Source organism: Rhinopithecus bieti, unplaced genomic scaffold (assembly GCF_001698545.2).
Source record: "Rhinopithecus bieti isolate Rb0 unplaced genomic scaffold, ASM169854v2 scaffold_1103, whole genome shotgun sequence".
NCBI classification, from domain to species: Eukaryota; Metazoa; Chordata; class Mammalia; order Primates; family Cercopithecidae; genus Rhinopithecus; species Rhinopithecus bieti.
In genome coordinates this window covers 489,248-509,068 of record NW_016803302.1, presented here as the reverse complement: position 1 = coordinate 509,068, position 19,821 = coordinate 489,248, and the positions used below count along the sequence as shown (strand labels likewise).

At 43.6% G+C, this 19,821-nt stretch overlaps 1 protein-coding gene and 1 pseudogene across 2 annotated transcripts in view; one reads left to right on the top strand and one right to left on the bottom strand.

Annotated features, from left to right (window-relative positions):
• The window catches only part of CUNH12orf56 (chromosome unknown C12orf56 homolog), a 116,238-nt gene extending 96,769 nt beyond the window's left edge, over positions 1–19,469 (bottom strand). For both annotated transcript variants that reach the window (XM_017872624.1, XM_017872615.1), the window contains exon 1: positions 19,199–19,469. In XM_017872624.1, the coding sequence (XP_017728113.1) occupies positions 19,199–19,450 (252 nt within the window). In that variant the 5' untranslated portion in view covers positions 19,451–19,469. The remainder of the gene's footprint in view (positions 1–19,198) is intronic.
• Positions 19,470–19,522: 53 nt separating this feature from the next.
• The window catches only part of LOC108530017 (40S ribosomal protein S11-like), an 8,278-nt pseudogene continuing 7,979 nt past the window's right edge, over positions 19,523–19,821 (top strand).

Sequence of the window (19,821 nt, the reverse complement as noted above, 5' to 3'; positions counted from 1 at the left end):
AATAGCACAAAGGAGGGGGAGAGAACAGAGCTATATGGAAGCAAAATTTTTATACACTATTAAAATCAAGCTGATAGGCCGGATGTGGTGGCTCACGCCTGTAATCCCAGCACTTTGGGAGGCCAAGGCAGGTGGATCACTGGAGGTCAGGAGTTCGACACCAGCCTGGCCAACATGGTGAAACCCTATCTCTACTAAAAACACAAAAAAATTAGCTGCGCATGGTGATGCATGCCTGTAATCCCAGCTACTTGGGAGGCTGAGGCAGGGGAACTGCTTGAACCCAGGAGGTGGAGGTTGCAGTGAGCTGAGATCATGCCACTGTACTCCAGCCTGTGAGGCAGGGCAAGACTCTGTCTCAAAAAAAAAAAAAAAAATCAAGCTGATAATAATCCAAACTAGACTGTTACAAAATAAGATGCTGGCCAGGCATGGTGGCTGAAATTACACCTATAATTTCAGCTCTTTGGGAGGCAGAGGCAAATGGATCACTTGAGGTCAGGAGTTCAAGACCAGCCTGGCCAACATAGCAAAACCCTCTCTCCACAAAAAATACAAAAATTAGTCAGGTGTGGTGGCGGGCGCCTGTAATCCCAGCTACTTGGGAGGCTGAGACTGGAGAATTGCTTGATCCCAGGAGGCAGAGGTTGCAATGAGCCGAGATTATGCTACTGTACTCCACCCTGGGTGACAGAGTGAGACTCTGCCCCTACCAAAAAAAAAAAAAAAGATAGGCCAGGTGTGGTGACTCATGCCTATAATCTCAGCACTTTTGGAGGCTGAGGCAGGAGGATCATTTGAGGTCAGGAGTTCGAGACCAGCCTGACCAACAGAGCAAAACCACATCTCTACCAAAAATACAAATATTAGCTGTGTATGGTGCCATGCGCCCATAGTCCCAGCTACTTGGGAGGCTGAGGCATGAGAATCGCTTGAGCCCAGGAGGCAGAGGTTGCAGTGAGCTGAAATTGTGCTACTGCATTCCAGCCTGGACAACAGACCATGTCTCAAAAAAATAAAAATAAATAAATAAAAAGATGCTAATTGCACCAATTTTAAAATTGGAACTAGAAGAAAAGACTTTGAATAACTGAAACAATCTTGAGAAAGAAGAACAATGCTGAAGGCATCACATTTCCTGATTTCAAAATATATTATAAAGCTCTAGTAACTAAAACTGTAAGGTACCAATGTGAAAACAGACATAGAGACCATTGGAAGAGAATAGAGAGCCCAGGGCCAGGCAGGCAGCTGACACCTATAATTCCAACTACTTGGGAAGATTGCTTGAGCCCAGGAGTTCAAGGCCGCAGTGAGCTACCATTGTACCACTACACTCCACAATGGGCCACAGAGTGCGACTCCATCTCTGAAAAACAAAAACAATAGAATAGAAAGCCCAGAAAGAAATCTACACATATATGGTCAACTGATCTTCCACATGAATGCCAAAAATACACAACAAGGATATGTTGGAAAAACTGGATATCAGCCAGACATGGTGACTCACACCTGTAATCCCATCATTTTGGAAGACCAAGGTGGGCAGATCACTTGAGGTCAGGAGTTCAAGACAGCCTGGCTAACACAGCAAAACCATCTCTACCAAAAAAACTACAAAAAAAAAACATTACCCGGGAGTGGTGGCACGCACGTGTAATCCCAGCTACTGAGGTGTGACAATCACTTGAACCCAAGAGGCAGAGATTGCAGTGAGCCGAGATGGCACTGCTGTTTGCCAGCCTGGGTGACAGAGTGAGACCCTGTCTCAAAAAAACAAAACCAAAAACACTGGATGTCCACAAGCAAAAGAATGAAATCAGAATATCTTACACTATAAAAAAAATCAACTCAAAATGGATTAAAGACTTAAACGTTAAGAATTGAAATTGTAAAACTCCTATAATCCAGGGGGTGGCCAGGCATGGTGGTTCATACCTGTAATCCCAGCACTTTGGGAGGCCAAGGCAGGTGGATCATCTGAGGTCAGGAATTTGAGACCAGCCTGGCTAACATGGTGAAACCTGGCTCTAAGAAAAATACAAAAATTAGCTGGGCATGGTGATGCACGCCTGTAGTCCCAGCTACTTGTGAGGCTGAGGCAGGAGGACTGCTTGAACCCAGGAGGTAGAGGTTGCAGTGAGCCAAAATCATGCCATTGCACTCCAGCCTGGGTGACAGAGTGAGACTCTGTCTCAAATAAAAAGAAGAAAAAGAAGAAGAAGAAGAAAATACAGGGGAATGTGTCATGATATTGGCCTTGGCAGTGATTTCTGTTTTTTGTTTTGTTTTGTTTTGTTTTGTTTTGCTTGCACCACCACACCCGGCTAATTTTTGTATTTTAGTAGAGACAGGGCTTCACTATGGTGGCCAGGCTGGTCTCGAACTACTGCCCTCAAGTGATCCTGCCGCCTCAGTCTCCATAAGTCCTAGGATTACAGGCGTCAGCCACTGCGCCTGGCCTCTTACATAGTACTACCTATGTTCAAACTCTGTTCTAAGCATTTTTTGTACATTTACTCATTTGGTCTTCATACCTACCCTAGAAGATAGGGATTATATGTTATAGTTGAGGAAACTGAGGCATGGAGGAAGTTAAGGGATTTGCCCAAGGGTTCATAAAACCCAAGGGTTCATTTGTAAGCAAGTATTGAGAACATGCTATTAAACGATTTTTTTTTACCTTTGTTCAAAAAAAAAAAAAACCCTAAGAGTTTAATCATATAAATTGATTTGTAGTTTAGCAAAACAATTCATTTTTTGATCATTTAAATTTGAAAGTATTCCATGGCAATATTTTATTGCAAACTATGTCTGACTACCTTTTATTTTAACCCAAATCTTCAGCTGTAGGAAATGGTCTGAATTTAATGATCTTGAGGCTTTTAGTAATTTTTTTAGGTTTTGCTTTTCTTTTCCTTGAGACAGAGTCTTGCTCTGTTGTCCAGGCTGGAGTGCAATGGTACGATCTTGGCTCACTGCAACCACTGCTTCCAGGTTCAAGCGATTCTCCTACCTCAGCTTCCTGAGTAGCTGGGATTACAGGCACGTACCACCATGTCCAGCTAATTTTTGTATTTTTAGTAAGATAGAGTTTCACCACGTTGGCCAGGCTGGTCTCAAACTCTTGACCTCAGGTGATTCGCCCACCTCGGCCTCCCAAAGTGCTGGGATTACAGGCATGAGCCACCATGCCCGGCCTGGCTCTACTAAGTCCCTATTTGAATTTAGATATATTGTAGAAACCTGATCAAGCACATGCTTTTCCCTCCTTTTGGAACACACTAGCCATTTTTCTCTGCCTAGAAACTTCTAATCATTCTCTAAGACTAAGCTTTTTACTTCCTTGATGAAACTGTACCTGTGTCATGCCCTCGACAGAATATGTCACTCTGTCTTCTGGTTTCCTACAATATTCTGCGTATTATATCTGTTTTCACATTTCATTATCATTATCTGCTTATAACTGTTTTCCTTCTTCCTCATTTGCTTGCCTCCTTCCCTAAGTTATGAGTTACTCAAAAACAGGACCGTTTTTTATTCACTTTTATGTTTTTGGTCCCTGGTAATTCAAAACATTGGTGGAATACTCCATATGAAATCTAATATTGAGGCGAAAAGACTGCTCGAGCCCAGGAGTTTGAGACCAGCCTGGGCAATATGGTGAACCCTGTCTCTACAAAAAATATGAAAAATTAGCTGGGCATGGTGGCATGTACTTGTAGTCCTTGCGCAGGCTGAGGTGGGAGGATCGCTTGAGCCCAGGAGGCAGAGGTTGCAGTGAACTGAGATTGTACCACTGCACTCTAGTGTGGGCAACAGAGCAAGACCCTGTCTTAAAAAAAAATAAAGAAAACAAAATCGAATATCCATGTAACGGAAGTGCACAATGTAGAGAAAAGTTTGGAGATCAACTGGGCCACAGTTTTGAAATCAGTGTAAGCAAGACTTAGCAAGTGCTAAATTGTGAGACATCTTTCAGCTTCCATGGTCCTTTCAGGACCCAACTTCTCTGCACAGCACACTCTTAACTCTCCAGTCTCCATTAAAGGAAGGAAAGCAAGTAATAAATTATTTGTTGTAATTTAACGAGTTACCTGTTCTGAGAGCATTTCAAAGAACCTAAAAGAAGACCAATGGTAAACCCAAAGGATTGAATCTACTGATAAATTTTTCTAGGGAGCTAAAATTTATTTATATTTTTTTAATCTTCTTGTTCATGTTCTCTCACGAAAATCTACTAACACAGTGGCCAGTATATGGAAACATTCTGAGTAGCTTTTCCCCACATCAAACCGCATTAGCAATTACCTTCACATTGTACATCAGCTTAGTTCTAAGTAGAAACTATTTTTCCATTTGGAACTTGGCAAAGCCTCTCATTGTCATAATTAAAAACCTCATTGCCATCTCCACCAGGTGGTCTTTTTTTCCATTATATTCTACCTGGGCTTTAGTGTATCCCTAAGGAAGTCTGGGTAGAGGAGCTATTTTTAGAATCTATGAATATTGCTGGCATGAATGATCCATCCACAAATTCTCAAAAGAATGACCAGTTTTGAGAAGTAGGCAGTGCCTCATCATAATAGTGAAAAGTATTTCAGTGTTAGGCTTGAAAAATCATTGCCTCAGGGCCTAGATACACAGCCAAGAAAGACTAAAAGTGAAGAAAAAAAATATTTCAAATCCTGGCCCTATGAAAAGGATGCTACATCCCACCTGGGTCTTTTCAGCTACACTGGTCCTTGAACCTCATCAACAACAACAATGACACCAGTCTGGGCTTTGAAGGATGACAACCTTGAATGGAGAGTTGTGGGGTCTCCAAGAATAATATATCACTCACAAATGTATCTACATCATTTTTCACCATATTTATATTTGCAACTGATATTAATTTCTCTTACTTTTATCAAAACATTACTTTTTTAAAAAAATTTCCATAGGCCGGGCGCGGTGGCTCACACCTGTAATCCCAGCACTGTGGGAGGCCAAGGAGGGCGGATCATGAGGTCAGGAGATCGAGACCATCCTGGTTAACATGGTGAAACCCCGTCTCTACTAAAAATACAAAAAATTAGCCAGGTGTGGTGGCAGACTCCTGTAGTCCCAGCTACTTGGGAGGCTGAGGCAGGAGAATGGGGTGAACCCGGGAGGCGGAGGTTACAGTGAGCCGAGATCGCGCCACTGTACTCCAGCCTGGGCGACAGAGCAAGACTCCGTCTCAAAAAAAAAAATTTTTTTTCCAACTTTTTTTTCTTTTTTTTCCAAGATGGAGTCTCGCTGTCACCCAAGCTGGAGTGCAGTGGCAAGATCTCAGCTCACTGCAAACTCCGCCTCCCAGATTCCAGTGATTCTCCTGCCTCAGCATCCCGAGTAGCTGGGATTACAGGTGCCCGCCACCATGCCTGGCTAACTTTTTTATTTTTATTAGAGACAGGATTTTACCATGTTGGCCAGACTAGTCTCAAACTCCTGACCTTAGGCAATCTGCCCAACTTGGCCTCCCAAAGTGCTGGGATTACAGGTGTGAGCCACCATACCCAGTCTTTATTTTCATCTTTTAAGTTCAGGGATACATGTGCAGAACGTGCAGGCTTGCTGTTAGGTTGGTGCAAACATAATTGTGGTTTTTGCATTGTTGAAATTTGCGGTTCGATATTGGAATACATCCTTAAATAAATGTGGTTATGTTATACATCATTTTAATGCATGTTTCTCACTTTTTTTTTTGCTAATGACTTATTACTTGCTGTTTATTTTATATTTATTTTATTATTTATTTAATTTTTTTTTTTTTTTTTGAGAGGGAGTCTCACTCTGGAGTACAGTGGCATGACCATGGCTTACTGCAACCTTCACCTCCCAGGTTCAAGCAATTCTCCTACCTCAGCCTCCCGAGTAGCTGGGAGTACAGGCCCATGCCACCATGCTCAGCTAATTTTGTATTTTTAGTAGAGACAGGGTTTCACCGTGTTGGCCAGGTTGATCTTAAACTCCTGGCCTCAAGTGATTCACCTGCTTCAGCCTCCCAAAGTGCTGGGATTACAGGCATGAGCCACCGTGCCAAGCCCATATTTTATATTTATTTTAGACTATAGAAATGAGGTTAGGGGAAAAGGAAATTATTTTTGTCTTTTTGAGCAATTTTCTTATTCAAGTTCAAAATGGATCATAAAGCAGTGGAGACAACGCGCGACATCAACAATGCATTTGGCCCAGGAACCGCTAACAAGTGTACAGTGCAGTAGTGGTTCAAGAAGTTCTGCAAAGGAGACCAAAGCCTTGAAGATGAGGAGCATGAAGGCTGGCCATTGGAAGCTGACAAAAACAAATTGAGAGCAATCATCGAGGCTGATCCTCTTACAACTACACAAGAAGTTTTGGAAGAACTCAATGTCGACGATTCTATGGTCATTTAGCATCTGAAGCAAATTGGACACGTGAAAAAGCTTGATAAATGCGTGTCTCATGAGCTAAGCGAAAAATTTAAAAATCATCGTTTTGAAGTGTCATCTTCTCTTATTTTACGCAACAACGACGAACAATTTTTTCAATTGGATTGTGATGTGTGATGAAAAGTGGATTTTATACTATAATCAATGACAACCAGCTCAGTGGTAGGACTGAGAATAAGCTCCAAATCACTTCCCAAAGCCAACCTGCACTGAAAAAAAGGTCATGGTCACCTTGTGTGGTGATCTGCTGCCAGTCTGATCTACCACAGCTTTCCGAATCCCAGGAAACCCATTACATCTGAGAAGTATGCTCAGCAAATAGATGAGATGCACCAAAAACTGCAACGCCTGCAGCCGGCATTGGTCAATAGGAAAGGCCCAATTCTTTTCCACAACAATATCTGACTGCACATCACACAACCAACGCTTCAGAAGTTGAAAGAATTGGGCTACGAAGTTCTGCCTCATCCGTTATATTCACCTGACCTCTCACCGACTGACTACCCCTTCTTCAAGCATGTTCACAACTTCTGGCAGGGAAAATGCTTCCACAACCAACAGGATGCAGAAAATGCTTTCCAAGAGTTCATTGAGCCCCAAAGCATGGATTTTTAAGCTAAAGGAATTAACAAACTTATGTCTTGTTGGCAAAAATGTGTTGATTGTAATGGTTACTATCTTAATGAATAAAGATGTGTTTGAGCCTAGTTATAATTATTTAAAACCCACGGTCCGAAACAGCAATTACTTTTGCACCAACTAATACATAGATAAATCTGTGCCATGGTGATTTGCTGCACAGATCATTTCATCACCCAGGTATTAAGCCCAGCATCCACTAGCTATTCTTCCTGATCTTCTCCCTTCTCCCTTCTCCCACCCCCCGCCCTCTGACAGGCCCCAGTGTATGTCATTCCCCGCCATGTGTCCATGTGTTCTCATCATTTAGCTCCCACTTATAAGTGAGAACATGTGGTGTTTAGTTTTCTGTTCCTGCATTAATTTGCTGAGGATAATGGCTTCCGACTCCATCCATGTCTCTGCAAAGGACATGATCTCATTCCTTTTGATGCTTGCATAGTATTCCACGATGTATATGTACCACATTTTCTTTCTTTCTTTTTTTTTTTCTCTTGAGACAGAGTCTTGCTCTATTGCCCTGGCTAGAGTGCAGCGGCCAGGTATTTCTGCCTCTAGGTCTTTGAGGAATTGCCACACTGTCTTCCACAATGATTGAACTAATTCACACTCCCACCAACATTGTAAAAGGGTTCCTTTTTCTACACAATCTCACCAGCATCTGTTTTGACTTTTTAATAATCACCATTCTGACTGGTGTGAGATAGTATCTCACTGTGATTTGGATTTGCATTCTCTAATGATTGGTGATGTTGAACTTTTATTCACATATTTGTTGGCCACATATATATCTTCTTTTGAGAAGTATCTGTTCATGTCCTTTGCCCACCTTTTATTTTTTTTTTGGAGGAGTCTCGCTATGTCGCCCAGGCTGGAATGCAGTGGTGCAATTTCAGCTCACTGCAACCTCCACTTCCTGGATTCAAATGATTCTCAGCCTTAGCCTCCTGAGTAGCTGGGATTACATGCATGTGCACCACGCCCAGCTAATTTTTTTATTTTTAGTAGAGACGGGGTTTCATCATATTGGCCAGGCTGGTCTTGAACTCCTGACCTCAAGTGATCTGCCCACCTCAGCCTCCCAAAGTGCTAGGATTACAGGCGTGAGCCACTGCACCCGGCCTCTTGGCCCACTTTTTAATACAGATGTTTGTGATTTCTTTGTAAATTTTAAAATATTACTTTCAAAATGCAAAGGAGTACCTCTTATTTCTTGGTTTCCCATATTTTGTGAATAAATCCATATTTATCTTATCTCTTATTCTTGCTTTCATAGCCTTGATTCATATTTCTTTTATCAGTTTTTAATTTCAGAGAAAAAAAGACCCCTAAGCTTTCAGCAGTTGATTATCTAGTTTCTGATTTGTTCAGTTCAATTCACCATAAGTATTTTTAAGCTCCTACTACAAAGGCCAACACTGAAACATATAAAATATAAGATGGGTTTCTGTTTTCAAAGGGCTTAAAGTCTTGTGGGAATTCAGGCAACCAAAAAAAAAAATTTTTGTTTTATGATCTATTGGGTACTGAAGGAGCTGTAGGCTAGAGATTCAAGCACTGACTTTGGAGCCAGATGATCTAAATTCAAATTCTGATTTTGCCACTTCATAGACAACCTTGGGCAAATTGCTCAAACTCTCTGTAATTTAGGTTTTTTGCCTGTAAAACTGAGCTAAGAATATTATCTGGGTTGTTACGAGGATGAAGTTCCAAGCTAAGCACTTAGAACAGCATCTAAGTGGCATATAGTAAGCACTCAATAAATGTCAACAGCTTGAGAAAGTCATTAAGTACTGCTCACAAATATTACTGTTTTCCTCTCTTCCAGACATGTGGAATGCACACATGGTTGAATCACATTTTCCTGTCCCCTTTTAAGTTAGGCATGGCAATGTGCCTGACTCTGGCTAATAAACTATGAAAAGTGGCATGTATCAGTTCTAGGTAGAAGCTTAAAAACCAGTACATACATTTACTAAGTTAATTTCTCCCTGTCATGGTGAATAAGCAAACATGTGCTGAGATGGATGAGATGAAGCCTCTGATACTAAGATGTGTGACTAAGTATCCCATATCTTGGGACTTTTTTTTGAGACAGAGTCCTACTGTCTCCCAAGCTGGAGTACAGTGGCACGATCTCAGCTCACTGCAACCACTGCCTCCCAGGTTCAAGAGATTCTCATGCCTCAGCCTCCCAAGTATCTGGGACTACAGGCAAGTGCCAAGACACCCAGCTAATTTTTGTATCTTTTAGTAGAGACGAGGTTTCACCATGTTGGCGAGGCTGGTCTCGAACTCCTGGCCTCAAATGATCTGTCCACCTTGACCTCCCAAAGTGCTGTGATTACAGGCGTGGGCCACCACACCCAGCCCATATCTTGGGACTTTTAAAAATGAACAGAACCTGGCCGAGTGCGGTGTTTACCACTTCCTACTGTCTCCCATAATGAGAGCCTTAAAATGCTATAAAGGAGTCAAAGCAGAAAGCTGGAAAAGAAAAGAAGCATCTATAATATGGCCTCAGCATACATAACTCTTAATACCTGTCAAAACACACGACACAGCTAAACAACACAGGGATCATCTCACAATATGCACAAAGAAGTGTGAAGAGAGCTAAACACGAGTATCATGAGACCTATAAGATTTTATCCAGGCTCTGCCACCCACTGCCTGAGTAACCCTGGCCAGTGTGATAAGTGGTCAATTTCTGGGATCCCTCAACACTTGGATATAAGGAAATATGAACTCCTTATCTAAGAGATAAGCTATATGATAGACCTGAGCATTTATTAATTAATTCATTCTTCTAATCAACAAATAGTTATTGATCATCTACTAAGTGTCAGGGAATGTAATGCACAGTGACACAGGGATGAACAAGAGAGGCAAGTTCCTACTCCTATGTAGCTTACATTTACCATTGGAGATAGAGAACAGAAAATTGTTATACAAGTTAATCTTATAAAATGCAAATAGTGATAACTGCTTTGAAACAAATGGATGTAGTAAGTGTGATGGGGGAATGGTACTTTTAGTTTGAGTGGTCAGAGACGCATCCTTGTGGAAGTGATGCTGAGTTTGGGCTGAAATATGACTTACACAAAAGAACCAACCCCCTGAGGATCTCGAGTGTTCTAGGTAGAAAGGCAAGTGCAAAGGCCCTGAGGTATAGAAGGGCATAAAGAGTTTGGGGAAGAGTGGTAGGAGATGAGTCAGAGAGACAGCAGGGTTAAATCATGCAGGCTTTTGTAAGCAATAAGGAGTTTGGAGGCTCATGGAGATTTTGAATCAGAAGCATGTTATAATTTAATTTATGATTTATGTTTCAAAGATAATCACAATGCAAACATCCAACAGGTTCACCTTGTCTGCTGTCTAGACAGGGCAAATTTATCAAGACAGGGGAATTGCAATAGAGAATGAGTAATTCGGGCAGAACCAGCTGTATGGGAGACTAGAGTTTTAATATTACTCAAAACAGTCTCCCTGAGAATTCAGGGATTAGAGTTTTTAAGGATAATTTTGGGGTGGGGGCAGTGAGTCAGGAATGTTGACTGGTTGGGTCGGAGACAAAATCATAGGGAGCCAAATCTGTTCTTTTACCCTGAGTCAGTTCCTGGGTGGGGGCCATAAGATCAGACAACTCAGTTTATCCTATCTGGGTGGTGCCTGCCGATCCATCAAGTACAGAGTCTGCAAAATATCTCAAGCACTGACCTTAGGTTTTACAATAGTGATGTTATCTCCTGGAGCAATTTGAGGAGAGTCACAATCTTGTAGCCTCTGGATGCATGTCTCATAAACCATAATTTCTAATCTTGTGGCTAATTTGTTAGTCCTACAATGGCAGTCTAGTTCTTAGGCAAGAAGGGTGTCTGTTTTGGGAAAGGGCTATTATTATCTTTGTTTTAAACTATAAACTAAGTTCCTCCAAAAGTTAGTTCAGCCTATGCCCAGGAATGAACAAGGATAGCTTGGAGGTTAGAAGTAAAATGGAGTCGGTTAGGTCAGATCTCTTTCACTGTCTCAGTTACAATTTTGCAATGGTAGTTCCACCAATTGCTATATGGGAAGGAATGAGTTTGGAGGTAATTTCAAAAGTCTAGTTAAGAAACTGGACAGGTGGCAACAGAAAATAGAGTCAGAAAATTCATGAATATACTTTGGAAAACAAGTCAAAAGAACCAACTGACGAGTTGGATGTGGCAAGTTAAAGACTGAATCAAGGGTAATGGAAGATGATGTCATTTGGTAAAATAGGGAAAACCAAGGAGGAACAGATTTGGGGATGGAAATGAGCAATTGTGTTTTTGAACACATTGAACTTGATATACCTACCAGGCAGAATTTTTAGGAAGAATAAACTCAGCAGGGTGCGGTGGCTCACGCCTGTAATCCCAGCACTTTGGGAGGTTGAGGCGGGTGGATCACCTGAGGTCAGGAGTCCAAGACCAGCCTGGCCAACATGGTGAAACCCCATCTTTACTAAAAAATACAAAAATTAGCCAGGCATGGTGGTGTACTCCTGTAACCTCAGCTACTTGGGATGCTAAGGCACAAGAATTGCTTGAACCGAGAGGTGGAGGTTGTGGTGAGCCAAGATTGCACCACTACACTCCAGCCTGGGCCACAGAAGGAGACTCTGTCTCAAAAAAAAAAAAAAGAATAAATGAGATAACATTTTAAATGTTTAAATTTTTGTTTAATTGCAATTTAATTTGTAAATTATTTGTTTAACTGCATTTTCCTAATACCTAATCAGTACTCAAAAAACAATTATTTTCTTTCCAAATTTGCTAAATTTCCTAAAGCCAGGTGCCCTAATTTGAAAAAGGGACCATATCAATCTTACAGATTTATAGTGTGCCTTAATTGACTTAATATATGTGAATAAAGGTTATTAATAATAACTAATGTACATGTAGGTCTTACCATGTTCTAAGCACTCTTTTAAGTGTATTTAATTAATCAATTGAAGCCAACAACTCTATAAGTATAACTGCCATTATAAAATTATAACTGAAACAGTGAAAGAGATCCGACCTAACCAACTCCATCTGGCTTCTAACTTCCAAGCTATTCTTGTTCATTCCTGGGCATCCATGAAACTAATTTTGGGAGGAGCCTAGTTTATAGTTTAACTTTGAAACTTTGATCTCTGGTCGGGTGCAGTGGCTCACATCTGTAACCCCAGCACTTTGGGAGGCTGAGGTGGGCAGATCACTTGAGTCCAGGAGTTTGAGACCAGCCTGGGAAACATAGCAAAACTCTTGTCTCTACAAAAATTACAAAAAATAGCCGAGCATGGTGGAGTGTGCCTGTAATCCCAGCTACTCAGGAGGCTGAGGTGGGAGGATCACTTGAGCCTGGGAGGTCTAGGTTGCAGTGAGCAGAGATGTCACCAGTACAATCCAGCCTGGGAGACAAAGTCTCAAAAAAAAAAAAAAAAAAAAAAAACAAGAAAAATCAAATAGTACCTCTTTTGTTTATTGCCATTTCCAGATTCATAAATGAGAGAACCAAATTTATTTATTATCTTTATTTATTTATTTATTTATTTATTTATTTATTTTTGAGACAGAGTCTCACTCTGTTGCCCAGGCTGGAGTACAGTGGTGCAATCTCGGCTCACTGCAACCTCCGCCTCCCAGGTTCAAGCAATTCTCCTGCCCCAGCCTCCGAGTAGCTGGGATTACAGACACGTGCCATCATGCTCAGCTAATTTTTGTATTTTTTGTAGAAACAGGGTTTCACCATGTTGGCCAGGCTGGTCTTGAACTCCTGACCTCATGATCTGCCCACCTCAGCCTTCCAAAGTGCTGGGATTACAGGCATGAGCCACCGCGCCCGGCCCAACACTTCCATTCCCCCCTTCATAATATAGGTAAATGTGCTGATAAAATGTTTTCAAAATTGATTAAAATAGAAGTCCACAACTGTAAATTAACCAAATATGAACTTTGTCCTTTGTTATATGTTTACCCATTCAACTACTACACATTGAGCTGATATTTGCCAGGCCTGGTTTACAAAGATGACTAAGATATTGTGTGGAGACAAAAATGAATCCAGCTAATTGTAAGGCAGTGAGCTGACTGCTATAATAGACAGGTTCACAATGCATGCCTGGAAAAACAGCATTCATCCTTCAAGAGTCCTTCATATTTCTGCAAAGTAATAACAACTAGCATTGATTACTTGTTCCGACCTATTCACTGTGCTAAATGTATCACATGAATGATCTCAACTGATCTTCACAACAACCTTAAGAGGTAGTTCTTATTATTTTCTCCATTTCATAGATGAAGGAACTGAGGCAGAGAGAAGTTAAGTAGTTTTTTTAAGGTTGTGGCAGGACTGGGATTTGAAGACAAGCAATCTGATTTCAGAGCCTGTGATCTTAGGTACTTATACAATTCCACCTCCTGAATCTATTCTGTTTACCTCCCCTTCTTCTTTCCATGCAAAAGCAGAAGACAGTATTTTGTGGTATCATAGCATCCTAGGAATACCTCTATTGGAGATTCTACTGTTTTGGAAGGCAGCTATGCTCACCACTATACCACCAACCCTATTCTACTGTTTTGAACTATTATGTTCCAGTGACTGTCTCCTTTAGAAAAGGGCTGTATTATTCTTTTTTAGACTGCATAGCAAGTAGTAGGTGTTCAATAATGTCACCAAGGATAAAACAAGTGATTAAAAATGTGATTATTTCAACCACCTTGAAGGAGCACAAACTGTTCATGGCAAGCAAGCAGGCCAGCCTGTAAAAGATGCATTTGTTCTTGTTCAAGAGGCCTCCTGGAGCCTGGGATACCTAGAAAGCAGATATCAACGGAAGGGTTGGAGGGGAGAGGTGAAAGGACTAGCAGAAAGAGAGGCAAGGACTGCTGAAGTTGACAGATTTTCTTTCCTGTATGTGATGGGATGGATTTGAAGGACAGTTATCTGTAGGAAATTCATAGACTGCTCTGCATTGTTCTCACACTTAAAAATGTAACCAGCTGGGCGCGGTGGCTCACGCCTATAATCCCAGCACTTTGGGAGGTCGAGGCGGACGGATCACCTCAGGTTAGGATTTCAAGATTGGCCTGGCCAACATGGTGAAACCCCATCTCTACTAAAAATACAAAAATTAACCAGGTTTGGTGGTGCGAGCCTGTAATCCCAGCTACTCGGGAGGCTGAGGCAAGAGAATCGCTTGAACTCAGGAGGTGGAAGTTGCAGTGAGCCCAGATCTTGCCACCGCACTCCAGCCTGGGCAACAGAGCGAGACTCCTGCTCAAACAAACAAACAAAAAAGAAGTGTCTAACCTTAGAATGGCTTAAGCAATATTTTGATGCACCCAAGAGCAGAACTCTAGAGAATTTTTTTCAAAAGTAACTTTTAAAGAAAATGTCAGCCCTTTATAAAATATCTGCCCAGGTAACTTGGAAACCCTTTCTTTGAGAAAATGAACCACATCTAACACGTATTGAGATTGTCAAGTGCACTTTAAGCTCATTTTTGCTGGAACGGAAATCTCACTTGTACCCTTCTTCAAAACAAACATGTGTACACTCTGATCTAACTTTTTGTTGCTGTTACCTTTAATTTTTTTTTTCCTTTGTGAAGGGAATAGAATTTTATCTGTATTATTTGTAAGGGCTTTTTTCCCCTGAGATAAATGTGACCTATGTCAGGAACTAGAGTTAATCTGGCCTAACATGGAACAAGGAGGGCTGGGGCTCAGAGGTATAAAGGACTTTATTTGTTCCTAAGATCAGTGCTTGAGATATTTTGCAGATGCTGAACCTGATAAATCACCTGGCACCACCCAGATCGATTGACTGGCTCATCTGATCTTGTGGCCCCCACCCAGGAACGGACTCAGTACAAGAGGACAGCTTCCATTCCCGATGATTTCATCTCCTGCCTAACCAATCACCACTCCTGACTCCCTGGCTTCCCCCAACCAACAAGTTGTCCTTAAAAACTCTGATCCCCAAATGCTCAGGGAGCCTACTTTGAGTAATAATAAAACTCCAGTCTCCTGCACAGTCTGCTCTGCATAAATTACTCTTTCTCTATTGTGATTCCCCTGTCTTGATAAACTGGCTCTGTCTAGGCATCAGGCAAGGTGAATCCACTGGGCAGTTACAACTTTAGAATCCTCCCAAGGTGGGAGAATCATTTGAGGACAGGAGTTCGAGACCAGCCTGGGAAACATGGCAAGACCCCATCTCTACTAAATAAATTAATGTGTTGGCAGGACCCTCTGGAAGCTTTAGAGAAAAATCAATTTCCTTGCCTTTTCTAGCTTCTACAGGCCACCTACATTCCTTGGCTAAGGCCTTCTTCCACCTTCAAAACTAGCAATGGCTAGTCAAGTCTTTCTCGTGCTGCATCAGTTGGCCACTACTCTTCTTCTGCCCCCCTTCCACTTTTTTTGTAATTTTTAATTTTGATTTTTTTGAAACAGAGTCTCACTCTGTTGCCCAGGCTGGAGTGCAATGGCGCAATCTTGGCTCGCTGCAACTTCCACCTCCAGGGTTCAAGTGATTCTCCCACCTCAGCCTCCCAAGTAGCTGGGCTTACAGGTGTGTGCTACCACACCTGGCTAATTTATACACACACACACACACACACACATATATACATATATATATATTTTTTGAGACGAAGTTTCACTCTCGTTGCACAGGCTGGAGTGCAATGGTGCAATCTCGGCTCACCGCAACCTCCACCTCCCGGGTTCAATCTATTCGCCTGCCTCAGCCTCCCGAGTAGGTGGGCTTACAGGCATGCGCCACCACACTTGGCTAATTTCATATTTTTAGTAGAGACGGGGTTTCTCCATGTTGGTCAGGGTGGTCTCAAACTCCCAACCTCAGGTGATCCGCCCATCTCAGCTTCTCAAAGTGCTGGGATTACAGGAGTGAGCCACCGCACCCGGACAATTTTTATATTTTTAGTAGAGATGGGTCTTCACCATGTTGGCCAGGCTGATCTCAAACTCCTGACCTCAGGTGATCTGTCCACCTGGGCCTCCGAAAGTGCTGGGATTACAGGCGTGATCCACCACACCCAGCCATAAACACATCTTTAAAAGTGTAAGAGGTCGGACGTTCAGGAGCTTGAGACCAGCCTGGCCAACATGGCGACACCATGTCTCTACTAAAACTACAAAAATTAGCCAGGCATGGTGGTGCACGCCTATAGTCCCAGCTACTTAGGAGGAGGCTGAGGTGGGAGAATTGCTTGAATCTGGGAGGCAGAGGTTTGGTAAGCTGAGATTGTACCACTGCACTCCAGCCTGGGCGACAGAGCAAGACTCTATCTCAAAAAAAAAAAAAAAAAAAAAGATGTGTTCACATTGAGCCCACCCAGATAATTCAAATTAATTTCCCTATTTTAAGGACAAATGATTAGCAACTTTAATTCCATCTGCAACCTTAATTCTCCTTTTCCATGTAATATAACATATTTACAGGTTCCAGGGATTCAGCATGTGCTTATCTTTGGTGCGTAATTATTCTGCCTATCACAACTTCCAAAGTTGAACTATATTGTGCAAGATGGACATTCAAGCTACCAACAATGTTGAAGGCTTAGATTTGTTCAGGACATTTATAGTCATTACACATTCTTTATGCCTGAAAGGTAAACCTTGTACAGAAAGCACGAATAAATAAATTGGTATCCTTTTTTTTGTAGGATTCTTGGCTCAGGGCCAAAGGAGCTTTACAGTACTTCCTAGATTCTCACAGGTAAAAAACAAAAACAAACAAACAAAAAAATCAAGCCAGGCACAGTGGCTCATGCTTGCAATGTAATGCCAACACTTTGGGAGGCCAAGGTGGGTGGATCGTTTAAGCCCAGCAGCCTGGGCAACATGGCAAAACTCTGTCGCTACAAAAAATACAAAAACTAGCTAGGCATGGTGGCACGTGCCTAGATTCTTAGATTCTCGAGAGAATCTCGAACTCCTTACCTCAGGTGATCCACCTGCCTCGGCCTCCCAAAGAGCTGGGATTACAGGTGTGAGCCACCACACCTGGCCCCTTTTAAAGTTTTTTGTTTGTTTAGAGACAGTCTAGTTCTGTCACCCAGGTTGAAGTGCAGTGGTGAGATCATGGCTTAATGCAGCCTCCAACTCCTTAACTCAAAGTATCCTCCCACTTCAGCCTATGAAGTAGCTTGTACAACTGGCATGCACCACCATACACAGCTATTCATTTTTATTTTTGTAGAGACAAGGTCTCGCTAGGCTGCCCAAGTCTCCAACTCCTAGGCTCATGTGATCCCCCTACCTTGGCCTCCCAAAATGCTAGGATTACAGGCATGAGCTACCTTGCCCAGTCTAAAGTTTAAAAAAAATTTAGTAAAGGAAATTTAAATTAAAAAAAAAATTAGTTCGAGGCCAGGTGCGGTGGCTCATGTCTGTAGTGAATCACTTGAGCAACACTGCAAGATCCTGTCTCTACAAAAATTTTTTAAAAAATTAGCCGGCTGTGATGGCATGAGCCTGTAGTCCCAGCTACTTGGGAGGCTGAAGTGGGAGGATGGCTTGAGCCCTGGAGGTTGAGGTGGCTGTGAGCCGTGATGGTGCCACTGCACTCCAGCCTGGATGACAGAGTGAGACTGTCTCCAAAAAAACTGTTTTAGTTCAAGAGAATGGAAACAATGGTAGCGAGGAAAAGCAATGTTGTACCCCGAACTTTTCCTCAATAAAGAAGAACACAAATTGGCACAGTTATATTAGTTCACAAAGGTATTCCGAGTAGAAAAAAAAATCTTTTTTTTTCATTTAATTTTATTCTTTTCTAACAGACTCGTTCAAAAGAAGCCATGACTCTCTCAGCAAAACAGCTCCATCAAGCGTCTCGCCAACCTCTCCCTTGAGGCTCCGCCAAGGGAATGAAAAAACGAGGCTAGACACCTGCCCCCAAGGAAACCGAGAACACACCTGGAGAGCAGCTCAGACAAAGGGAGCCAGGCGGGGAAAACAGTAATTGGAGAGGAGACCGTGCTTCCAGTCTGTTGCTGGTTTACAAGGTAAATCTATTCCTGGAGGAAAGGGGTACAGGAGCAGGACGCGAAAACCCGGGACAGGCTGTGGCAGGCCCCGACGTCTTTCAGGCCCAGCTCCTAGCGTCCACGCCCCTCCTTCCAAGACGTTTCCCAGCAGGCCCTGCGCCCAGTTTGGATCAAGTGAGCCGCCTGAGTTTGCCAAGCGTCCGGTGCTCATCTCATTAACGCATCTGCTTATTCATGTATTCATTCTTTGTGGGGGGAGGGAGTGGAAGGAACGGCGTCTCACTCATTCTGTTGCTCAGGCTGGAGTGCGGGTGGCTCGATCTCGGCTCGCTGCAACCTCCACCTCCCAGGTTCAAGCGATTCTTGTGCCTCAGCCCAGCCAAGTAGTTGGGATTACAGGTGCACACCACCACGCCCGGGTAATTTTTGTATTTTTGGTAGAGACGGCGTTTCACCATGTTGGTCAGGCTGGTCTCGAACCCCTGACCTCCGGTGATCCATCCACCTTGGCCTCCCAAAGTGTAAGGATTACAGGCGTGAGCCACGGCTCCCGGCCTTATGCATTTATTCTTACTGAGCACCTAACATGCTGTAAGCATCGGGGGCAAAAAAGTAAATGAGACATAACAGCACTTAACACACAGCATTTATTTGCACGGGTGTTGGCTTTCTAGCCCTCCAGCAACTGCTTCTAGGTAGGGGCCCTCTTTCGTTTTTGCATCCTCCGAGTCTAGCACAGTGCCTGGCACTGACTAGGTGATTTGTTAACAAAGGAACGACTTTAAAACGTATTTTTTATAGGGAGTTCGGTTTTCAAACCTGTAGCCCTAGGCGGGGTAGGGGAGGCGGGAGAATGGGTGGACAGCCAGATACAAGGAGAATGGGGAACGTGTTTGTATTAGGAGTGCTCACAGCAATCCACAGCTTCCCTGTGTTCCTCGTTCTCAAATAATAGTAGGGGAGTCGAGGGCGGGGTGGGGCAGCCCTCCCCCCGCGCAGGAGAGCTGGGTTTGGGAGTCTCAGCCGGGGGTTCTCACTGCGCTCCGGAGCCCGCCTGCCCACCAGCGCCGCTCACCAGGTCAATGGCCACGACGTCCCGCAGAGCCACTACGCGCCGGATGGACTTGGGCGGGTTCTCGGTTAGGTAGATGAGCCGGTCGCTTAGCACCACGTATTTGAGGGTGTGGTTCTCCGAGTTGGACACCACGATGCATGGCTCATAGGCGCGGACCGCGTCGTAGAACTCCGGCGGCAGATGCCGCCGCAGAAACACATCCAGGCGGCTGTTAGTGCGCCCGGGGAAGCCGGACGGCAAGGGGCTGGCCATGCGCGGCGCCCGCAGCGGGGCCGAGTGCTGGAACTCGAGGCCCTCAGCTCACCCTCTGTCCCCTCCCCCGCGCTGGAACCTGCGCGCCACAAAGCCGCCGGCCCCGCGTCGCCTCCTCTCCCAGGCGTGGGGACCCGGGCCGCAACTGTAGGAATCGACGCCAGGTCGGCTTCCCTGGAGCGCCCTCCCCAGCCCTGTCCAGCCTCCCGATCTTTGACCTAACCTCAGACGGCGATGGGCGGGGCAAGACGTTGCTCCTTTAGGCCCGGGTTGATGGGCACCTCTGGCTAAACACCATGAAGTCCCCTGCCACCGAAGGGCGGTGGATTTTTAGGGTCTCTCCCGCCCGCCCCTCATGCCAGCCCCACCAC